Source organism: Triticum dicoccoides, chromosome 1A, assembly GCF_002162155.2.
Source record: "Triticum dicoccoides isolate Atlit2015 ecotype Zavitan chromosome 1A, WEW_v2.0, whole genome shotgun sequence".
NCBI classification, from domain to species: Eukaryota; Viridiplantae; Streptophyta; class Magnoliopsida; order Poales; family Poaceae; genus Triticum; species Triticum dicoccoides.
In genome coordinates this window covers 145429235-145451507 of record NC_041380.1, presented here as the reverse complement: position 1 = coordinate 145451507, position 22273 = coordinate 145429235, and the positions used below count along the sequence as shown (strand labels likewise).

The 22273-nt window shown below is 43.8% G+C and overlaps 3 protein-coding genes across 3 annotated transcripts; 1 reads left to right on the top strand and 2 right to left on the bottom strand.

Annotated features, from left to right (window-relative positions):
• Positions 1-9325: 9325 nt before the first annotated feature.
• On the top strand, positions 9326-10840 carry LOC119275060 (BTB/POZ and MATH domain-containing protein 1-like). The gene is made up of 2 exons (XM_037555865.1): positions 9326-9421; positions 9579-10840. Coding segments are annotated over exons 1-2 (909 nt in total). The 5' UTR covers positions 9326-9420; the 3' UTR covers positions 10487-10840.
• An 821-nt stretch (positions 10841-11661) lies between these two features.
• On the bottom strand, positions 11662-13751 carry LOC119367876 (REF/SRPP-like protein OsI_017815). Its single transcript, XM_037633265.1, has 3 exons — positions 13516-13751; positions 13174-13422; positions 11662-12447 (listed from the first exon to the last, which is right to left on the bottom strand). The coding sequence occupies exons 1-3, from the start codon at positions 13567-13569 to the stop codon at positions 11992-11994; spliced, it is 759 nt and encodes a 252-aa protein (XP_037489162.1). The 5' UTR covers positions 13570-13751; the 3' UTR covers positions 11662-11991.
• A 3169-nt stretch (positions 13752-16920) lies between these two features.
• LOC119367864 (translocase of chloroplast 159, chloroplastic-like) lies at positions 16921-21963 on the bottom strand. The gene is made up of 5 exons (XM_037633256.1): positions 20922-21963; positions 20755-20832; positions 20517-20669; positions 20340-20426; positions 16921-20246 (listed from the first exon to the last, which is right to left on the bottom strand). Exons 1-5 carry the CDS (start codon positions 21765-21767, stop codon positions 17139-17141), a joined length of 4272 nt encoding a protein of 1423 aa, XP_037489153.1. The 5' UTR covers positions 21768-21963; the 3' UTR covers positions 16921-17138.
• Between the last annotated feature and the right edge of the window lie 310 nt (positions 21964-22273).

The window sequence follows — 22273 nt, the reverse complement described above, 5'->3', positions numbered from 1 at the left end:
ACAAGGCCTAGGGTGCATACTTTCACTAGTGCAAGTCCTCTCAACAATAATAACATAATTGGATCACATAACTATCCCTCAACATGCAACAAAGAGTCACTCCAAAGTCACTAATAGCAGAGAACGAACAAAGAGATTATGGTAGGGTACGAAACCACCTCAAAGTTATTCTTTCCAATCAATCCGTTGGGTTATTCCTATAAGTGTCACAAACAGACCTAGAGTTTGTACTAGAATAACACCTTAAGACACAAATCAACCAAAACCCTAATGTCACCTAGATACTCCAATGTCACCTCAAGTATCCGTGGGTACGATTATACGATATGCATCACACAATCTTAGATTCATCTATTCAACCAACACATAGGACCTCAAAGAGTGCCCCAAAGTTCCTACCGGAGAATCACAACGAAAACGTGTGCCAACCCCTATGCATAGGTTCATGGGCGGAACCCGCAAGTTGATCACCAAAACATACATCAAGTGAATCACGTGATATCCCATTGTCACCACAGATACGCACGGCAAGACATACATCAAGTGTTCTCAAATCTTTAAAGACTCAATCCGATAAGATAACTTCAAAGGGGAAACTCAATCCATTACAAGAGAGTAGAGGGGGGAAAGAAACATTATAGGATCCAAATATAATAGCATAGCTCGCGATACATCAAGATCGTATCACCTCAAGAACACAAAGGAGAGAGATCAAACACATAGCTACTGGTACATACCTCAGCCCCGAGGGAGAACTACTCCCTCCTCGTCATGGAGAGCACCGGGATAATGAGGATGGCCATCGGAGAGGGATTCCCCCCTCCAGCAGGGTGCCGAAACGGGTCTAGATTGGGTTTCGGTGGCTACAGAGGCTTCTGGCGGCGGAACTCCTGATCTATTGTGGTCTGCAATAGTTTTAGGGTATATGGAGATATATAGGTGGAAGAAGTACGTCAGGGGAGCCACAAGGGGCCCACGAGGGTGGTGGGCGCGCCCCTGCCTCCTGGCCTACTCGTTGCTTCCCTTATGTGGACTCCAAGTCTCCCGGGTTGCTTTCCTTCCAAAAATAAGTTCCGTGAAGTTTCAGGTCAATTGGACTCCGTTTGATTTTCCTTTTCTGCGATACTCTAAAACAAGGAAAAATAGAAACTGGCATTGGGCTCTAGGTTAATAGGTTAGTCCCAAAAATCATATAAAATAGCATATAAATGCATATAAAAAATCCAAGGTTGATAATATAATAGCATGGAACAATCAAAAATTATAGATACGTTGGAGATGTATCAGCATCCCCAAGCTTAATTCCTGCTCGTCCTTGAGTAGGTAAATGATAAAAACAGAATTTTTGATGTGGAATGCTACCTAGCATAATTCTCAATGTAATTTTATTTATTGTGGCATGAATGTTCAGATCCGAAAGATTCAAGACAAAAGTTTAATATTGACATAAACATAATAATACTTCAAGCATACCAATAAAGCAATCATGTCTTCTCAAAATAACATGGCCAAAGAAAGTTATCCCTACAAAATCATATAGTCTGGCTATGCTCCATCTTCACCACACAAAATATTTAAATCATGCACAACCCTCATGACAAGCCAAGCAATTGTTTCGTACTTTTGATGTTCTCAAACTTTTTCAATCTTCACGCAATATATTAGCGTGAGCCATGGATATAGCACTATAGGTCGAATAGAATGGTGGTTGTGGAGAAGACAAAAAGGAGAAGATAGTCTCACATCAACTAGGCGTATCAATGGGCTATGGATATGCCCATCAATAGATATCAATGTGAGTGAGTAGGGATTGCCATGCAACAGATGCACTAGATCTATAAGTGTATGAAAGCTCAACAAAAGAAACTAAGTGGGTGTGCATCCAACTCTCTTGCTCGCGAAGACCTAGGGCATTTTGAGGAAGCCCATCATTGGAATATGCAAGCCAAGTTCTATAATGTAAAATTCCCACTAGTATATGAAAGTGACAACATAGGAGACTCTCTATCATGAAGATCATGGTGCTACTTTGAAGCACAAGTGTGGTAAAAGGATAGTAGCATTGCCCCTTCTCTCTTTTTCTCTCATTTTTTTATTTTTTTATTTGAGCCTTTCTCTTTTTTATGGCCTTTTTCTGTTTTTTTATTTGGGCTTCTTTGGCCTCTTTTATTTACTTATTTTTCGTCCGGAGTCTCATCCCGACTTATGGGGGAATCATAGTCTCCATCATCCTTTTCTCACTGGGACAATGCTCTAATAATGATGATCATCACACTTTTATTTACTTACAACTCAAGAATTACAACTCGATTCTTAGAACAAAATATGACTCTATATGAATGCCTCTGACGGTGTACCGGGATGTGCAATGACTCACGAGTGACATGTATGAAAGAATTATGAACGATGGCTTTGCCACAAATACAATGTCAACTACATGATCATGCATAACAATATGACAATGATGGAGCGTGTCATAATAAGCATAACGGTGGAAAGTTGCATGGAAATATATCTCGGAATGTCTATGGAAATGCCATAATAGGTAGATATGGTGGCTGTTTTGAGGAAGGTATATGGTGGGTTTAAGGTACCGGCGAAAGTTGCGCGGTACTAGAGAGGCTAGCAATGGTGGAAGGGTGAGAGTGCGTATAATCCATGGACTCAACATTAGTCATAAAGAACTCACATACTTATTGCAAACATTTATTAGTTATTGAAACAAAGTATTACGCGCATGCTCCTAGGGGGATAGATTGGTAGGAAAAGACCATCGCTCGTCCCCGACCGCCACTCATAAGGAATACAATCAATAAATAAATCATGCTCCGACTTCATCACATAACGGTTCACCATACGTGCATGCTACGGGAATCACAAACTTTAAAACAAGCATTTCTCAAATTCACAACTACTCAACTAGCACGACTTTGATATTATTACCTCCATATCTCAAAACAATCATCAAGCATCAAACTTCTCTTAGTATTCAATGCACTCTATATGAAAGTTTTTATTATATCCCTCTTGGATGCCCATCATATTAGGACTAATTTCATAACCAAAGCAAATTACCATGTTGTTCTAAAGACTCTCAAAATAATATAAGTGAAGCATGAGAGATCAATTATTTCTTCAAAATAAAACTACCACAATGCTCTAAGAAGATATAAGTGAAGCACTAGAGCAAACGACAAACTACTCCGAAAAATATAAGTGAAGCTCAATGAGTAGTCGAATAATTATGCAACTATGTGAAGACTCTCTAATATTTAATAATTCCAGATCTTGATACTTTATTCAAACAGCAAGCAAAACTAAATAAAATGACATCTAATAATATCAAACATCATGTGAAGAAGCAAAAACTTAGGATCAACCGAAACTAACCGATAGTTGTTGAAGAAAAAAGGTGGGATGCCAACCGGGGCATCCCCAAGCTTAGATGCTTGAGACTTCTTGAAATATTATCTTGGGATGCCTTGGGCATCTCCAAGCTTGAGCTTTTGTGTGTCCTTAATTCCTCTCATATCACGGTCTCCCTAAATCTCAAAAGCTTCATCCACACAAAACTCAACAAGGACTCGTGAGATAAGTTAGTATAAACCATTGCCAAAACCTTATCATACTCTACTATAGAAAATCACTAAAATTATCATTAAACATTGCATACTAAATGCCTCTTCATATTTAATAGTCCTATCCTCAAATAGAATCATTAAAGAAGGAAACATATGCAAACAATGCGAACATAACAGCAATCTGCCTAAACAGGACAGTATGTAAAGAGTGCAGCAAGATTCATAATTCCCTAACTCCAAAAATTATGAAAGAAAATTCCCATTGTATTAAATTTATCATATCTTAATATTCAAAAGGTTTCAACATTTTATCACATTTTGACTTTTCTAGGGAATTATTGCGATAGCGGTAAACTTTCTGTTTTCAAACAACAACATGTGGACTTCTAAAATAGGCATAGTAAAGGCTATCAATGTCACTTTTATTGAAATAAAAGATGCAAAACATTGTTCTAAATAACATCAAGAAAATATTAACAAAATAAATTGATGCTCCAAGCAAAACACATATCATGTGGTGAATAAAAATATAGCTCCAAGTAAATTTACTGATGAACGAAGACGAAAGAGGGGATGCCTTCCGGGGCATCCCCAAGCTTAGGCTCTTGGTTGTCATTGAATATTACCTTGGAGTGCCTTGGGCATCCCCAAGCTTGGGCTCTTGCCACTCCTTATTCCATAGTCCATCTAATCCTTACCCAAAACTTGAAAACTTCACAACACAAAACTTAACAGAAAACTCGTAAGCTCCGTTAGTATAAGAAAATAAATCACCACTTCAAGGTATTGTAATGAACTCATTCCTTATTTATATTGGTGTTAAACCTACTGTATTCCAACTTCTCTATGGTTTATAAACTATTTTACTAGCCATAGATTCATCAAAATAAGCAAACAACACATAGAAAATAGAATCTGTCAAAAACAGAACAGTCAGTAGTAATCTGGATCAAACGTATACTTCTGGAACTCATAAAATTCTCAAATAAACTGCTGGACGTGAGGAATTTATATATTAATTATCTTCAAAAAGACTTAACTAAATAGCACTCTCCAATAAAAAATGGCAACAATTCTCGTGAGTGCTAAAGTTTCTGTTTTTTACAGCATGATCAACAAGACTTTTCCCAAGTCTTCCCAAAGGTTCTATGTGGCACAAACACTAATTAAAAGCATAAAACCACATCTAAACAGAGGCTAGATGAATTATTTATTACTAAACAGGAACAAAAAGCAAGGAACTAAAATAAAATTGGGTTGCCTCCCAACAAGCGCTATCGTTTAACGCCCCTAGCTAGGCATGATGATTTCAATGATGCTCACATAAAAGATAAGAATTGAAACATAAAGAGAGCATATTAAAGAATATGACTAACACATTTAAGTCTAACCCACTTCCTATTCATAGGGATTTTGTGAGCAAACAACCTATGGGAACAAGAATCAACTTGCATAGGAAGGTAAAACAAGCATAGCTTCGAGATTTTAAGCGCATAGAGAGGAAACTTGATATTATTGCAATTTATACAAGCATATGTTCCTCCCTCATAATAATTTTCAGTAGCATCATGAATGAATTCAACAATATAACCAGCACCTAAAGCATTCTTTTCATGATCTATAAGCATAGAAATTTTATTACTCTCCACACAAGCAAAATTCTTTTCATGAATAATAGTGGGAGCAAACTCAACAAAATAATTATCATGTGAGGCATAATCCAATTGAAAACTAAATTCATGATGACAAGTTTCATGGATATCATTATTCTTTATAGCATACAAGTCATCACAATAATCATCATAGATAGCAACTTTGTTCTCATAATCAATTGGAACCTCTTCTGGAATAGTGGAATCATTACTAAATAAAGTCATGACCTCTCCAAATCTACTTTCATCAATATAATCATCATAAATAGGAGGCATGCTTTCATCATAATAAATTTGCTCATCAAAACTTGGGGGGAAAATATCATCTTCATCAAACATAGCTTCCCCAAGCTTGTGGCTTTGCATATCATTAGCATCATGGATATTCAAGGAATTCATACTAACAACATTGCAATCATGCTCATCATTCAAATATTTAGTGCCAAACATTCTAATGCATTCTTCTTCTAGCACTTTGGCACAATTTTCCTTTCCATCATACTCACGAAAGATATTAAAAAGATGAAGCGTATGAGGCAAACTTAATTCCATTTTTTTGTAGTTTTCTTTTATAAACTAAACTAGTGATAAAACAAGAAACTAAAAGACTCAATTGCAAGATCTAAAGATATACCTTCAAGCACTAACCTCCCCGACAACGGCGCCAGAAAAGAGCTTGATGTCTACTACACAACCTTCTTCTTGTAGACGTTGTTGGGCCTCCAAGTGCAAAGGTTTGTAGGACAGTAGCAAATTTCCCTCAAGTGGATAACCTAAGATTTATCAATCCGTAGGAGGCGTAGGATGAAGATGGTCTCTCTCAAGCAACCCTGCAACCAAATAAAAAAGAGTCTCTTGTGTCCCCAACACACCCAATACAATGGTAAATTGTATAGGTGCACTAGTTCGGCGAAGAGATGGTGATACAAGTGGTATATGGATGGTGGATAAATGTTTTTGTAATCTGAAAATATAAAAACAGCAAGGTAACTAATGATAAAAAGTGAGCGTAAACGGTATTGCAATGCGTTGAAACAAGGCCTAGGGTTCATATTTTCACTAGTGCAAGTCCTCTCAACAATAATAACATAATTATTATCCCTCAACATGCAACAAAGAGTCACTCCAAAGTCACTAATAGCGGAGAACGAACGAAGAGATTATGGTAGGGTAAGAAACCACCTCAAAGTTATTCTTTCCAATCAATCCGTTGGGTTATTTCTATAAGTGTCACAAACAGCCCTAGAGTTTGTACTAGAATAACACCTTAAGACACAAATCAACCAAAACCCTAATGTCACCTAGATACTCCAATGTCACCTCAAGTATCCGTGGGTATGATTATACGATATGCATCACACAATCTCAGATTCATCTATTCAACCAACACATAGGACCTCAAAGAGTGCCCCAAAGTTTCTACCGGAGAATCATGATGAAAACGTGTGCCAACCCCTATGCATAGGTTCATGGGCGGAACCCGCAAGTTGATCACCAAAACATACATCAAGTGAATCACATGATATCCCATTGTCACCACAGATAATCACGGCAAGACATACATCAAGTGTTCTCAAATCTTTAAAGACTCAATTCGATAAGATAACTTCAAAGAGGAAACTCAATCCATTACAAGAGAGTAGAGGGGGGAAAGAAACATCATAGGATCCAAATATAATAGCAAAGCTTGCGATACATCAAGATCGTATCACCTCAAGAACATGAGAGAGAGAGAGATCAAACACATAGCTACTGCTACATACCCTCAGCCCCGAGGGAGAACTACTCCCTCCTTGTCATGGAGAGCACCGGGATGATGAAGATGGCCACCGAAGAGGGATTCCCCCCTCCGGCAGGGTGCCGAAACGGGTCTAGATTGGGTTTCGGTGGCTACGGAGGCTTCTGGTGGCGGAACTCCCGATCTATTGTGCTCTCTGATAGTTTTAGGGTATATGGAGATATATAGGCGGAAGAAGTACGTCGGGGGAGCCACGAGGGGCCCACGATGGTGGTGGGCGCGCCCCCAGCCTCGTGGCCTCCTTGTTGCTTCCCTTACGTGGACTCCAAGTCTCCCGGGTTGCTTTTCTTCCAAAAATAAGTTCCGTGAAGTTTCAGGTCAATTAGACTCCGTTTGATTTTCCTTTTCTGCGATACTCTAAAACAAGGAAAAAACAGAAACTGGCACTGGGCTCTAGGTTCATAGGTTAGTCTCAAAAGTCATATAAAATAGCATATAAATGCATATAAAACATCCAAGGTTGATAATATAATAGCATGGAACAATCAAAAATTATAGATACGTTGGAGACGTATCATGGCCTATGGCAACATATTGTGAGGGTCAGATACTTTAGAAACAAAACAGTAGCTGATATACGGAGCCGTTTCTCGGACTCCCCGTGTTGGAAAGCTATCATGAAAGTCAAAGACACATATATGGCTGGAAGGAAAGTTAATATCAATAGTGGTAACCTGGCTAGAGTCTGGCATGATCCTTGGATAGATGATACAACTCTGTGTGAGCGCTTCCCAGATCTATTTACTATTTACCAAGATCAAGAATGCACTGTTGCTTCCTGGGTTGCAAACAATTATAATCTGGATTTTAGACGCAGATTGTTTGGTGAGTTGAATAATCAATGGGCTTGGATGGTTATGAAAGCCAGGCAGCTGTCTTTGAATAACTCTTCAGATACTATCTCATAGAAGCATAATAGTAAAGGAAAATTTACGACTAAGTCAGTTTATGAGTGGCTAGAAAGGAACCTATCTGGCCCTAACTATAAGTGGGTGTGGAAAGCCCCTATCCCACTAAAAATCAAAATTTTCTTGTGGCAACTTTTTCAAAATGTTGTGCTTACAAGAGATAATATGCGGGCTAGGAAGTGGCATGGAGATCCTACATGTTCTTTTTGTACAAATGTTGAAACAGCGAACCATCTAGTCTTTACTTGCCCACTTGCCCGCACAATTTGGGGCGTGCTGGGAATGACGGGTGGAGCATCTTGTTGTCCCTGATCGCTTTGGCAAAGTTGGGCGTGGTTGTATATGTTTTTCCAGGAGGGGAACATTTCTATATGATGATTATCGCTGCTATTTGCTGGGGGATCTGGAACCTTCGCAATAAAGTCACTTTTGATAAACATATTGCTCGTATTTCGCTGGAGGCTGTTTTCACTACATGTTCTTTTATGTTATATTGGGCAGGTTTGCTTAAAGAAGATGATAAGATGAAGTTCCAGACTGGTGTGAAGAGATTGGCTCATGCGGTTGCTGCATTGGCGGATAGATCCTTTCCCCGCGGCAGACTCCTCCTCGGCGACAATGATGGGATCCAGATCGGCTAGCTGAGCTTCGCTGGTGTTTTCTGATCTTGCCTTCCACTGGGGTCTAATGGGCCGTGACTTTCGCGAAAGCACAACCGTGCCTCTCGCGGAAGCAAAACCGTGACTCTCCCGAAAGAAAAAAAAAACAAAAAACACGTTTTGTTTTTCCCTTTCCGAGAGGCACGGCCGTGACTCTCGCGAAAGTACAACCGTGCCTCTCGTGGAAGCAAAACCGTGACTCTCGTGAAAAAAAACAGAAAACGCGTTTTTTTCGTTTTCGAAAGGCACGGCCGTTACTTTTGCTAAAGCACAACCGTGCCTCTCGTGGAAGAAAATTCGTGACTTTCGCGGAAGGAAAAAAACGCGTTTTTTCGCGCAAAAGAAAATTTCAAAAAAAAAATTGGTCGAAAAGCTAAGAAAGACCGGGGAAAAACCAAAACGTCGAAAAAACCCGTTTAAAAAGCCGAAAACACGTGCGGAAAAATAAAAAAACAAAATCCGAAGGGAGCGTCCAGAATGCGACACGTGATAAATGGCTGAGAGCGCGCTAAATGGCGCTGATCGTTGCGAGGCTCCCAAAGAAGCGCTCGTTAACTAGTTGCTTTCAAGAACAGTTCTGTGCTCCTTGTAAAAAAAACAGTTCTGTGCTCAAGGGTTTCGCCGCGAGTAGCGGCGGCCACGAGCCCAGGCGACGAGGAGCGGCGGGGAAGAGGAGGCGGACACACGGCGTACGGCGGATGTTCCGGTGCCTCAGGAGCGTCCGGCAGCGCCTCGGCACCGATCGCCACCACCCGCAGGACAATCGCTGTCATCTCCTCTCAGCGATCGCCAACTGGATCGTCCGGCACCATTCAGCAAGCCAGTGAGTGTCCACTCCTCTCATGCTCTTCTTCGGTTCGTTGAGCTCACGGATTCACTAGCTTGTGTGCTCTGCATTGTCAATTTTGCGGTACTTTCTCTTTGCCTGCTCGATGTTGTTTTGGGCAATTTGTCCTTACATCAACTTAAATTTTGTTCAGTGAACAGACCAGCGGAGAACATCAGTGTGGGCTCTTGTGTCTTCCAATTCAAAGTAGACTATGAACGAAGCAAGCAGATTCCCGTTGGCATGGCCTTCTATTCCGACATCGTCTCCGCCGGGGGACACCTGTGGAGGGTTAAGTTCTTCCCGCGTGGGGAGTTAGAGGCCGACCAGGAGTATGTTTCGATCTTCCTGGAGCACATGAGCAAGTCTAGAAGTGTGGAGGTCATGTTTGAGGTCTTTATGATGGGCAGGGACAGCAAGCCATGTATGGCGCACAGACGAAGGTTCGTTCAAACCTTGGAAATCATGGAAGATAAAGACAGCAGCGACTGCTGGGGATGGGGTCAGTTCATCCAGGGAACTATTTTGGAGAAAGGTTACTTAACAGAGGGGCATGTCACATTTGTATTTTCCATCATGACCATCGATGACAACTGTGTTCTTGTCCCTCCTTCAGACATCGGGACCCATCTTGGCCGCCTGCTAGATCACGCTGATGGGACAGATGTGTCATTCATCGTTGACCATGAGACATTCCATGCTCACCGAGCAGTGCTTGCTGCCCGCTCACCAGTCTTTAGAGCAGAGCCCATGTCTGAAGCTACAATGCCATCCATCACGCTGCACGACATCACACCTGCAACATTCAAAGTTATGCTCCGGTTCATATACACAGATGAATTGCCCCTAGAAGACGAGCTTGAGGACTCTTCCACCGAGATGTTCCAGAACCTGCTTGCTGCGGCCGATCGGTATGCACTGGACAGACTGAAGATTGTTTGCGCCCAGAAGTTATGGGATAAAGTGTCGGTAGATACAGTTGCAACTATCTTAGCTTGGGCTGAAAGCTACAATTGCCAGGAGTTGAAGAACAGGTGCATTGACTTCTTTGTGGCGGAGTAAAATTTCAAGAAGGCCATCTTCACCGATGGTTATGCGTTGCTGGTTCTGAAATTCCCAGAGATCATTGCTGAGATGAAAAAGAGGGTTTAGGAGATGATACAGTGAGATATATCTCCATGTATATAGTTCAGGTGTTCAAGCGATAGTACTAGATGTGTTTGGGAACGTGGTGAGTGGTATGTGGCATCTTATCAAGCGTACTGGGGCGTATTGAATATGTTTCATGAGCTGGGAGCCTGATATTGCTGAATCTTCTTGTTAGCAGTATTGGGCATAGTTGCTACTGAGTACTAATGGCGGAGTGGTGGATGTTCATCAGATATCAGATACTCGTGCTGAATGAGCAGCTTTTCCGTTTGTGTTTGTTCTTTTGGCCCTCTAATGCATAACTATCTATAGCTCCGATAATCTAAATACTTCCTTTGTCATGGCAAAATAATTTCTAGAGTATAGCCTTTGCATAGCTTACTGTGAAATTCTGTTCCTGGTTCATCACTGAAATCAAACAAGGGATATTCAAAACCTGAAAACGTGGTTGTGACCCTTGTGGGAGTACTGAACAAATTTTCTAATTAATTGACCTGTGTGTTCGAGAGAAGAAAAGGAGGCCCTACTAACGGTTCAGTATCTTTGCATATACTCCTACTACAATTCATTAGAGAAAGGCTAGAAATGTGCAGCTTGTTTTCCGTTTGTGGTTGTTCTTTTGGCCATGTCGTGTCCTGAAGCTTATAAAATGTTCACTTTTTGCTTATATAATGCATGACTATCTAGAGCTCCGAGAATCGCCTTTGTCATGGCCAAAAAATCTGGATTATAGCGTTTGCATAGCCAGCATAAAATTCTGTGGATAATTTGTTTGATGCCAACATTTGGCATTGCCAATACTTGGCAAGCCAACAATTAGCAATATCGGAAGTTCCCAAAAAATGGCAACTTCTTGCGAAATTGGCAAGTAAACATGATAACTAACCAAGCTCAAGCGAAATTGCCATCCTATCTGTGCAGATGTCATGGTGATACACAAGTTTCAATGGAACTCAGCTTTCTGAGATTGCTAATCAGTCCAGAAATATGCAAAAAATCATTCATCTAACAACACTCAAAATCATTTGCCCACACTTTATCAGCCAAAGGAATCTACATAAACATGCAAATAACTTGAACAGCAGTGGTAAACAATGCATACTGCTCTTGTAATAGCAAATAAAACAGTGCCGACAGTCGATACACACTCGCATAAAAACAGTAATGAATTTACAGATGGTGTTTCCTGTAACTTTGATTCAAAGCATTACACACAGTGGTTCATGAAGAACAAACTAAAACACAAAGCAGGTGTTGCTGCACAGCAACAGCATTCGAATCCCCTCAACAGAGGCGGATACCACAGGGACCATCCACATATAGTACCACTGTCCACCACAAGCCAGACAAGACACTACATCGAGATACCGACTCCTACAGCTATTAGGTAATAATAAAACTCCGGGTAGCTCTTATTGTTACTGCGTCGGGATGGGCTGCATCTCAGGAGCTGTGGCAGGCGCAGGGTCAGCTGCCGGGTAGGCAAAAACCCTTGCGATGCGCTCCGTTGGGACAAGCGGGAGGTAGGTAGCGACGGAGTTGCCACGCTTAGCACCATCAAGCACGGCAGAGTTGTACTTGGCTGAGAGCTGTGCAGCTGTGGGGAGGACGGCACGGGTCACTGAGGGGACGAGCGGGAGGCGGTTCAGGGCAGCCCAGGCTTCGGCAGCCTTGCGCTCGGCCACAGGCTCGTAGCGGGTATACAAGTCGCGGGCCTTTGGCTCAGCGCGAGCAATGGCCGACTTGGCCAGTCCAGTTGCTGTGCCCATTATGCCTGTCTTCTGCACCTCAGCTGCTGCAGAGCGGGCATAGGTTGGCACCTCCTTCACGACCGGTGGGACACGACGATCAAGCTCCTGGACAGACTCATCAACCTGCAAGGCACAAGCACATGCAGACATTAGTTACTTGAATAGCAATCAAATGATTAAAATACGATGCACGTGGAAGTGTAGAAATGAAGAAACAGTTAGTTAACACTGCATAAGCCTTGCCTCGCGCTAACCAATAAATCAGTTGCAAGAACTAGCAACATCTGAATTCAAATGCCCATGTTATAATGATATTTGCTTTACAGGCTATTGTGTTGATAAATTGGACATAAATTGATTGATGCAAGAGTTGTAGCCAATCCCATTTCGAATTGCTCAGATAGATGCAAGCAAAATATGATATCCTCAGTTAACATCAACTCAATTTTTCCCTGTACCAACTAAGATCCTACAATCCAACTCTACAGATAGAAAATGAAGCAGACAGCTGCCAACAACAAATTATAACGAGTACCTAATAAGTCAGTTCCTCTGGTGTTCAGACAAGGTATGTGATCAACAGATTGGCAAGAACACCTTGATTCTCCTAGGTAGTATCAAACTATCAGGACATCATCAGTATTACTAAGAAAAAACTAGATTCACAGGATAAACAATCCAGCAGTTTAATTGACATAACGGCTCATAACACTACGCAGATGCGATGTGAAATCAGGAGCACAGAACTAGATACTCCCGTCGCAAGAAGCAACAGCCAGTAACTGGATCGGATAATAAATCATCACATACAGCTAAGAAATAAAGTTCAAGTTTCTCAATTGTTCTCACCTTGCGGTCGAGGAACTTGAGGAGGTCGAGCGGCACGGCGTGGTAGCGGTCGTAGACGGGGCCGACGACGGCCTTGACGGTCCCCTCGACGTGGTCGACGCCGAGGCGGAGCGGGCCTGCGCCCTGCTTGGCGTAGGCGTAGGCCGCGGCGGCCAGCACGACCGCCTGCGCCGCCGCCTGCTGCACGAACTCGAGGTACCTCAGCCTGGCCTCCTCCTCCTCGGGCGTCCTCTCCACCGTCACCTCCTCCTGCGCGCGCGCCAACAAAACAAACCACAGATCAGCACCAAATCACAACCGAAATTGAAAAGCCGAAACAAATCTCGGGGCGAGATCCCTTACCGCCGCGGGCTGGGTGCTGATCGGGGCGGCGTCGTTGTTGCCTGACTGCGCCATCACTGCTCTTAGGTGGGGGATCGACGGAGCTGCGCTTGATACCGCGAGAGGGAGACGAAGAACTTTTTCGATCGAGGCGATTTCGCTGCTAGGGTTTTGGGGATTCGGTGGATGGATTTGGCGGAGGTGGGGAATCGGGGCTCTTATAGGGAAGAGAAGAGAGAGACAATATGAAACCGATCGGACGCGTCTGTTTTTTCTTTTGCCTTCCGCGTTAAGGAATTTTGCGCCTGTCCGTTTCGCGTCCGCGCCGGGGCTTCCAGAAGGGGGTGTGGGTGGGCCCGCTGCGGGTCGCCGACAGTGGGGCAGGCAAAATGGGGCCCGCGTCCCGGTGGGTGTGGGTGGTGGCTACGCGCCGTGATGCGGAGGCGGTTGGGTGTGGGGCCGGCGCGTCTGTGAGGGAGACGGGGGACGGTGTGACGTGTACGGGCGGTTTTGCGTTTACGAGGGGCGGTGCGCGATGTGTGAACGGCGTTCGCCGTGTTTTACGCTTTTCGGTTTTTTTTTGTGTGTTTTTGGAATGGAATATGTTTTGTGGTGCTGCTACGCTGCTGGAAGTTTCGAGACGAGGTCTAGAGATCTGTGGCTTTCTGTCGAAAACCTGACGCTGACGGAGAGGCTTTCTCCGCAACAAGACCACCGGTTTTGTGTCGACCACATAACCTCCGAGTAATTCACAAGGCCCCAACTGGACGCGTAGCTCAGGTGGGGGTTTGGTTTTGGTTTTTCTGCAGTGGAACCATCCGTTGGAGGTTATGTTCTAGATTTGGCATTGATGTTTATTAAAAAAAAATCAATTTTTCGTTGATGCTGGTTCCGTGGGACATGTCGCTTGCATCGACAATGAGGTTAGAGTGTGTGCGTTCACCAGCCGCAAAAAAAAAGAGTGTGTGCGTTTATGAAGATGAGTATATATACGCGAATATGAGCATATGTGTCGTACCGTGTTTTAAAAAATCTATTTCCTCCATTCCGAATTACTTGTCACAGGTATGGATGTATCTAGATGTATTTTAGTTCTAAATACATCCATTTCTGCGACGAGTAATTTGAAACAGATGGAGTAATAGCCAATGTCCCATATCATAAGCACTTTCTTTTTTACGGCCCGTCCAAATTACGGTTTCCCTAGATTATGAAAAAAGTATGATGTTTTAGCAAACTTGATCTTAATTTCCGTGTTGATGCTAGACAATTTCATTCCCTTATAGGGACCGCTTTAACACTTGCTAACGGTATAGGTTATGAAGACATCATTATCTTGCTGCCCCATAGGAAAAGGTAACTTGAGGCAACTTTACTAATTTTATTTCTTCAACCCAAGTTGCTACCTAGTGGGCCTCAAATAAAAGAAAGATAGCAAAAAATATAAAGTATCGGATCTAATCCCCAACACAAATGCACCCGCATGAACAATAATTTTTGAAAGTGTGTAAAAACAATCAAAAAATTCTGAAAACTTTTGTGGATAAACATCAACGAGTGTTCTGGCATCATGCAAAATTTCACCACCAAAAGTCACCCATAGTGGCATGTGCCGGAAAAACAGAAAAATGAGTGCTTCAAATGCGGTTTTTTTTAGTCCTGACCTTTTTTTACAAGCCTCCATAGATGTCTTTTCTAGGTGAATTTTTACATGATATTAGAACATATGTTGATGTTCATCCAAAAATTTAAGATTTTAAAAAAAATGTTTACTGTTTTTGAATTTTATTGTTCATGCGTGTGTATTTAAGCTTGGGAGCAGATAATCCATGTCCAGCAAAAAAAAAACTCCCATACACATGGGTGACATGCATATCTATTCTCTCGCCCTCCACTCCAAACTTTTGCACGTAACCACATCAAGCACTCGCAACCTTTTTTTTCACGGGTGAAGCACTCGCAACCTGCAAAAAAGAATCCGACACATTGCAGGGCATCACCCCCTGACATGCGAATCTACATGGCATATATATAGGGCAGCAGCTTGAAGACATGCCTTAGGTCATGCCCATTACGCAGATTGCAGATGCTAATTGAGATGCCTTTTGACAGTCCTTACAAACCACTCGACCAATAGTAGAAGGTATAGCTAGCCCTGTCAACGAGTGGTTCCTTCTCAACACGGGAAATTTATCAGGGAAAAGGAGAGTCGTCGAAGATGCTCTTAGTAGTAAGGGCCTCTTTGATTCGTAGGATTTTGAAAACATAGGAATAGGAAAAATGTAGGGTTGGAGTGGCATGCCCATTTGAATCCTATAGAATTAGCAATGATTGTTTGATGCCACGGGAAAAACAAAAAAATTGTAAAAAGAGGTTCAAGTGGATGTTAAATTTCCTATGAAATGTAGTACAGAAGATTCCATAGGAAAAATTCCTATGGAATCCAATCCTATGAATCAAAGGACCAACATAGGAAAAAATCCTAAGGATTTCAATTCTCCAGAAATCCTATAAAATTCCTTTAAATCAAAGAAGCCCTAAGAAGTTTCATTGCCCCCAGCAAGCTCTGTGGGTGTTTTCTTCTCTTTCAACAAGGCTCAATGGTGATTTGAGGTTTGGGGTCAAAGTTTGAACAAATCTCACAAACGTTTCAGCATACTATCAGTACTAACTAGCAAGAGTAGGTTTTATTAGTTTAAGAAGATCGGATTCTCAATTCTCGCGCGACTTCAAACTGAATCCACACGGTTTCAACATATTTACAAAATTTTCGAATAAATTTTAGTTGACGTTCAACATACAGAAAAATCACCATCGAAATGCAATGCATGGGATTTAAGGAGCCAGGTAATAGTCAATAATCACCAGCAGAAAGCAGAACTGCAGAAACATGTAGGGTGACAGGTATCAGTAATCCAAATCCAAAGTTTGAACCGAACTGAAATTTCTTCGTCAGACCCAACATCAGTAATAGAGTGATACAAGGATCACAGAATTATAGAACTACTGTACCAGGATCATTATGGGTTTGCATCTTTTGTTGTTCAGACGAGGATCCACCTGTTCGTATGATTCATCTGAATAGTTATTAGTTATTGTCTATTTTCTCATACTCAAAAACCGCACAGTCGGTATAGTGGAGATATTAAGCATGATTGTTGCCGTAGCAAGTAACACTACCTGAGATTCAGAGTATGATACAACCTGTTAATTACTACTCCCTTTGTTTAAAACTGCCAAAATGTCTTACATTTGTGAAGAGAGTGAGTACCTCCCTTCCAAAATAAAGCAAGTTCTGGGTTGGTACTCCCTCCCAAAATAAAACAAGTTCTGGGTTTGTTCCAAGTCAATCTTGAAATGCAGACAGTGCTTATTTCCTCATCATGCGGTAAAGAACATTAAAAAGATGGACAGCAACAACGGTGATTGATAGAATGGTAGAAGGATCATATAGATCTACCAACATTATTGAACTATAGTTCCAGATGAATATAACAACACTCTCCAGCCAAAATTATGATACGAACAATCTGCGGGGCAGAAAGGAAAAATGAAACTGATACAGATTACCGGTTCAAGAAATTAGGAAAATTGCTAACACAACACATTGATGATTTAAGTAAATAGATGCTCTTCTTGACAAGCTAATAAGCAAACGATGGTTCACCGGGCCGGAAGCTCCTGTAGATGGAGGCTATCACTGGGACTAGACCCAGTAGCGCGATCTGGACCTGCTCCGATGTGCTTGTCCTGACGGTGATCTGTCCGCTCAGCTTGTTGTTGAGCCCAAGGCGAACAGCCATCTTTGAACCCCTTCCAATCGAGAACTGGGACTGAAGATTAGCCCCCAGGGCAAGGTCACGGCGCCACTTCATGAGGGACAGGCCCAAGGTTGACAAGGACTGACCAATTGGATAATCTTTGTCTTTTAAGCGTGCTTCCAGGTTGGCTCCATAGGCTGTATCCCCTTGAGCTCGCATTGCGCCTGTGCTTGCCACTAACGCCAGCCTCTTACCAACAGAGAGCTGGTCCTCGACCTTCAGCCCAGTTGCTACAATGTCACCCAAGAAAGTCACAGAGAATCCTCCAGTGGTCTTGTTCTTCTTGATGCTCTTGAATTTGGTCTCACCACGGAGAATATAAGCAAGCTGCCGCCCAACAGTCTGGATGTCAAAACCAGCAAGGGAAGACGCATCCTCCCCATGCTTTGCTGAGATGGAAGAATCCAAATGGATGCTAAATTCCTTCTTGTCCTTGGTAACCTGAACTGCCACAGTACCTGGGAATTTGTTAAGGAGAGCGAGCGACTCTTCAACGCTTACACCATCATAGCCACAGTCATGATCCCACCCATGCGCATCTAGAACAGGCCTTGCAAGGACAGTAGAGGTTGGTTCCAGAAAACGGTAACGGTATGTCGGATTGTCACAATCAAATGAAGGAGGCAGCACCATGTCAGGCAAGGGAACTGAAACATTTTCTGGAGGAGGATCCTGATCATTTTCACCTGCGATACTAGCATAGCCATAAGCATCCATATCAGACTTGCCTCTCTTCTTCATCTCCTTTAACCTGCGGAGCTCATCCTTCCACTGTTTCTTCTGCAGAAGTTTGACCCTGTAATCATACTCATCAAAATAAGCATTCTTCTGCTCTTTTGTGAGCCTTGCAAGCTGCGCTTTGGTCAAAGGCTTGAAGGGAGGAAGCTGATCATATTCCTCTTCATCTTCATCTTGTTCTATATCAGAATACTCATCCAAATCAATATCAGAATCTCCTTCATTACCACCCTGATCAGGTGAAAGTTTTGGGTGAGCTCTTGACTGCAACAGGGAGGATAGCAGGAAAGGAAGTGGCGGGGAGCGGAAGCGGAACCCAAAAAGCTTCCCAGGAGAAGGATCCTGAAGCTTCAAAAGTGAGTTGGCTTCTGATAATATCTTTGATGAGTAGCACAAGAGCAGCATCTGATGCCTCCAACTTTGGCCATTTGGAAGCACTTTCTGACCCTCACGGTTCTTCCGGCAAGAAGGATGGTTCTCAACAAGGGCTACTGGGTTCATCAGACGCATATCCCCTGCAGCCTGCCTGATGGATTGCTGGATAATGTGGGATCGCTGTGCCATCAATACCTCATATGTCATAGGGGCACCGTTGAGGCCTTCAGGAGGAGCAGAAGCAGCATGGGTGAGAGCAACAATGGCGTTGAACCATATGGAAGAACCCAGAACAGAAGTAATGGTTTTTAGAAGAGGCAAGTCATTAAGATCACGGCTCAGACTATCGAGACGGTCCACATATAGAACGATATCTGGGGGACATCTCTTGGTATATTTCTTGACGGATGCGAGAATTTTCCTGTTGGCTCCTTGGTCCATCACATTGGGCCGAAGGCCTGGTGTATCAATGATCCGTATCTTGACACCATCCACATTACCAACAATTTCACGCACGCTGGTGGTGGCTGCACCAAAAGCATCAGTTTTGGACTTCACTTCGCCAAATATAGAATTTATAGTTGCACTTTTGCCAACTCCAATCTTTCCCAAGACGAGTATGTTGCAGGAGAAGCTCAAATCCTCTTTTCCCTCCGCTTCAAGCAGCAAGGCTTTCTTCCGTGCATTCTCGAGGCTGAAAGCTCTGTTTGTCTGCCTTCCATGTCGGATACCCTCAGCAAGGCTCAGACGGTACAGCACTTGTGCTGCTACTGTCTCTTCAGGGGTCGCCCCCAATTTATAGACAAGGCGCAGAAACTTTACACGAATCAACTCAACCTTGTCATGCAATTTCTTCTCTTCCTCTGTCATCTCGTCATTAGGCTCAGCAGTCACTGCCAGCTCAGAGGGGCTGAAGAGGTTTGACCGGGCAGGTTGGCGGGGGGCAGTTGGCCGCAAAGATGGGGCTGAGGAGCCCAGACCAGCAGGTCTATCCATGGAAAAGATTCTGGAACCGTCTTGCGAAGAAACTGTGATGTTCCCATCAGGGGATGCACCGGTAGCCGCTTTTAGTAGGGCAGCTAAAGCAGCAGAGTCAAAACCCTTCTCATCATCATCCTCATTATCGTCGTCATCATCATCGTCCTCAGAATCATCAAGAACAATTTGTCCATCCATGCTATTAGTGTACTCCCTTGAGCTGCTCAAGCCAGACACAGGACTACCACTTGAGGATCCTTCACCAAGCTCCTTCATGATCTGCTTTGCAGCTTCAGAGTTCTCTATGATTGCAACACGTGCAGGACTCCTGTCAAAGCTCACCTCATCATCGTCCTCATCACCCTCATTACCACTCCCATCTTTCTCATCAGCTGCAGCTAAAACTATCTCATCATCAACAGCCTCTACTTCACGGTCAGTAACATCTTGTGCACCTTCATTCTCCTCACCACCTGTGTCTTCGTCATCAGCTGCAGCTACAGTTTTCTGATCATCTGCAACTGCAGCCACAACTATCTCATCATCACCAGCCTCTTCTTTGTGGCTAACCACCTCTGCAGCAGGTTCATTCTCATCGACATCATCATTGTTTTCCTTGACTGGTTCTGGAGCCAACTCCCGAGACAAGATAACAGCATCACCACCAGCAACAACACTCTCAACCTCTGTAGGCTTCTCAACACCAACATTTTCCACAGTTCCACTAGCAACCACCTGGTCCTCTGCATTTTGTGCCTTCTCATTGCTTTCGGTAAGCGGAACATCCACGCTTGAAGGAGCAAGCTTCACCAAACTCTCCGACCTAATGTCATCGATAACCTGGTATGGATCGTTTGAATTCTTTATATCCCCAAAATCCACATTAATGTTAACACTACTAGCAAAAGATTTAGATAGAACATGACCACTTACCTCAGGACTTGCGTCGCTTTCTGGCTCGGGCATTGCAACCTCATCTTTCTCATTAGCCTGGTAATCCAGGCTACCATTGTCAATAACCTGGTTTGGATCATTTATTTGTTTTAAACTCCAGTAGTGTCAACATTACTAGGTAGTAGCAACGAAATTATATTGAGCATGTCCACTTACCATCGGGCTTGCATCATTCACCTGATCAGGCTTTGCAGCCTCGTCTTCCACATTAGCATGGTTCTCCACTGGGCTTGCATCATTCACCAGATCAAGCTTTGCAGCCTCGTCTTCCACATTAGCATGGTTCTCCACGGTACCGTTATCAGCAACCTGCTTCATTACATTTGAATTGTTCGCATCCTCTACTGGTGTCAAGACAACTAGTAACAGAACTAGAACGAATATGCCCACTTACCACTGGAGTTGCATCGCTCTCCGGCTCGGGCTTTGCCGCCTCGTCTTCAACATCAGCGCGGTTACCATCGTCAGCAACCTGGATTGGGTCATTTGAATTGTTCATAAGATATCTTACCAATATCAATACTATCAACAAAAATTATCAGATTGAAGAGGCCCACTTACCACTGGACTTGCATCGCTTTCAGGTCCCTGCTTTGCAGCCTTGTCTTCCACATCAGCCTCATTCTCCAATGATGCTTCTGGAGCTTCTTCACCTCCCACCACCACCAACTCAGCAGGCGCTTCAGCCTCACCACCCAAACTGCCATTGGCTTCAGCTGTAGGAGCCACCTTATCCTCCGGCTCCGCCGCCTCCATGCTCGTGGTGGACGCCGTAACCGCCTTCTCACTGTCAAACTCACCATCATCTTCGCCTCCAGCGGCCACCTCTGCACGCTTCTCACCCTCTGGTTTCTCCTCGGACAATTCAGCATCGAGTGCCACGTTGCCCACTTCCTTCACCTCCAAAGAGGCACTTTCCTCTGGTTCGTCTGTCAATTCAGGCTTCTTATCACCTACCAGCGCATCAGCGGATGGCAGGGAAGCATCCCCCTCGCCCAATTCACCATTGTCGGACTCAGACTTCGCTGCAACAAGCGCCTGCACCAACAACGCAGCCTTCACATCTTCCACCGACAATTCCCGGTCACCTTCCTCCTCCTTGGCCGCAGCCGCCTCCTCCTCCTTCTCTTCTCCAGCCCCCTCACTTGCATCTTTCCCATCTCCTACCGCTGCTTCCACCTCCCCGCCGTCCTCCGCCTCCACCACCCCGCCGTTGTTGGCCTCCGAACCAGTAAAGCTCCGGTCTTTTCCCTCAAATCTCACCTCCTCGCCCTCCCCTACTCCACCCACCTCCGCCGCCGCCGCCCCTGCACTCTTGGCCCCCTCCGCCGCCGCAGCCTCGTCCGCATCAGCGGCCGGAGGCCGCTCGTCGGCCACGGGCGCGACTCGGGCGTCGGTGGTCGCCATGCTGCCGCCTCTTGCTCCGCCCACAAGCAAAGCAGCAGCAGAAGTCGTCGGATTCCGTCGTCGGAGGAGGAGATGGAGGGGAGGGAAGAGGGGAGGAGAGGATAAGGTGAGGGTTTTAGGTTAGGCTACTCGATTTATCTCGCGAGTATATATAGCTCAATTCGATTTGGGTCTGGTTTGGCGTGTAATTCTGGGACGAGATGGCAGCCAGCCAGGGGCCAGGGGTGAGATGAGAAAGCAAGCAATGGGCAAGTTTGGGGGGGCTGGTGATAAGGCGCTTTTTTTTATTGGCTCCATATTCCTTTTCTATTTTTGTGTTCTGTGTTTGGTTTTTTTTTTTTGTAGAAAGTGCATCAGATATTTATGTAAAAAACAGGAAACGATACAAAAGAAGAAGGACAACAAGACGCAAAACGACCTGTAAAAAATAAAATTGCTTCTAGACGGTAAGAGATGGAAACACCTGCAAACACCTACACTATACAACGCTTTGAAGACCGCAATAG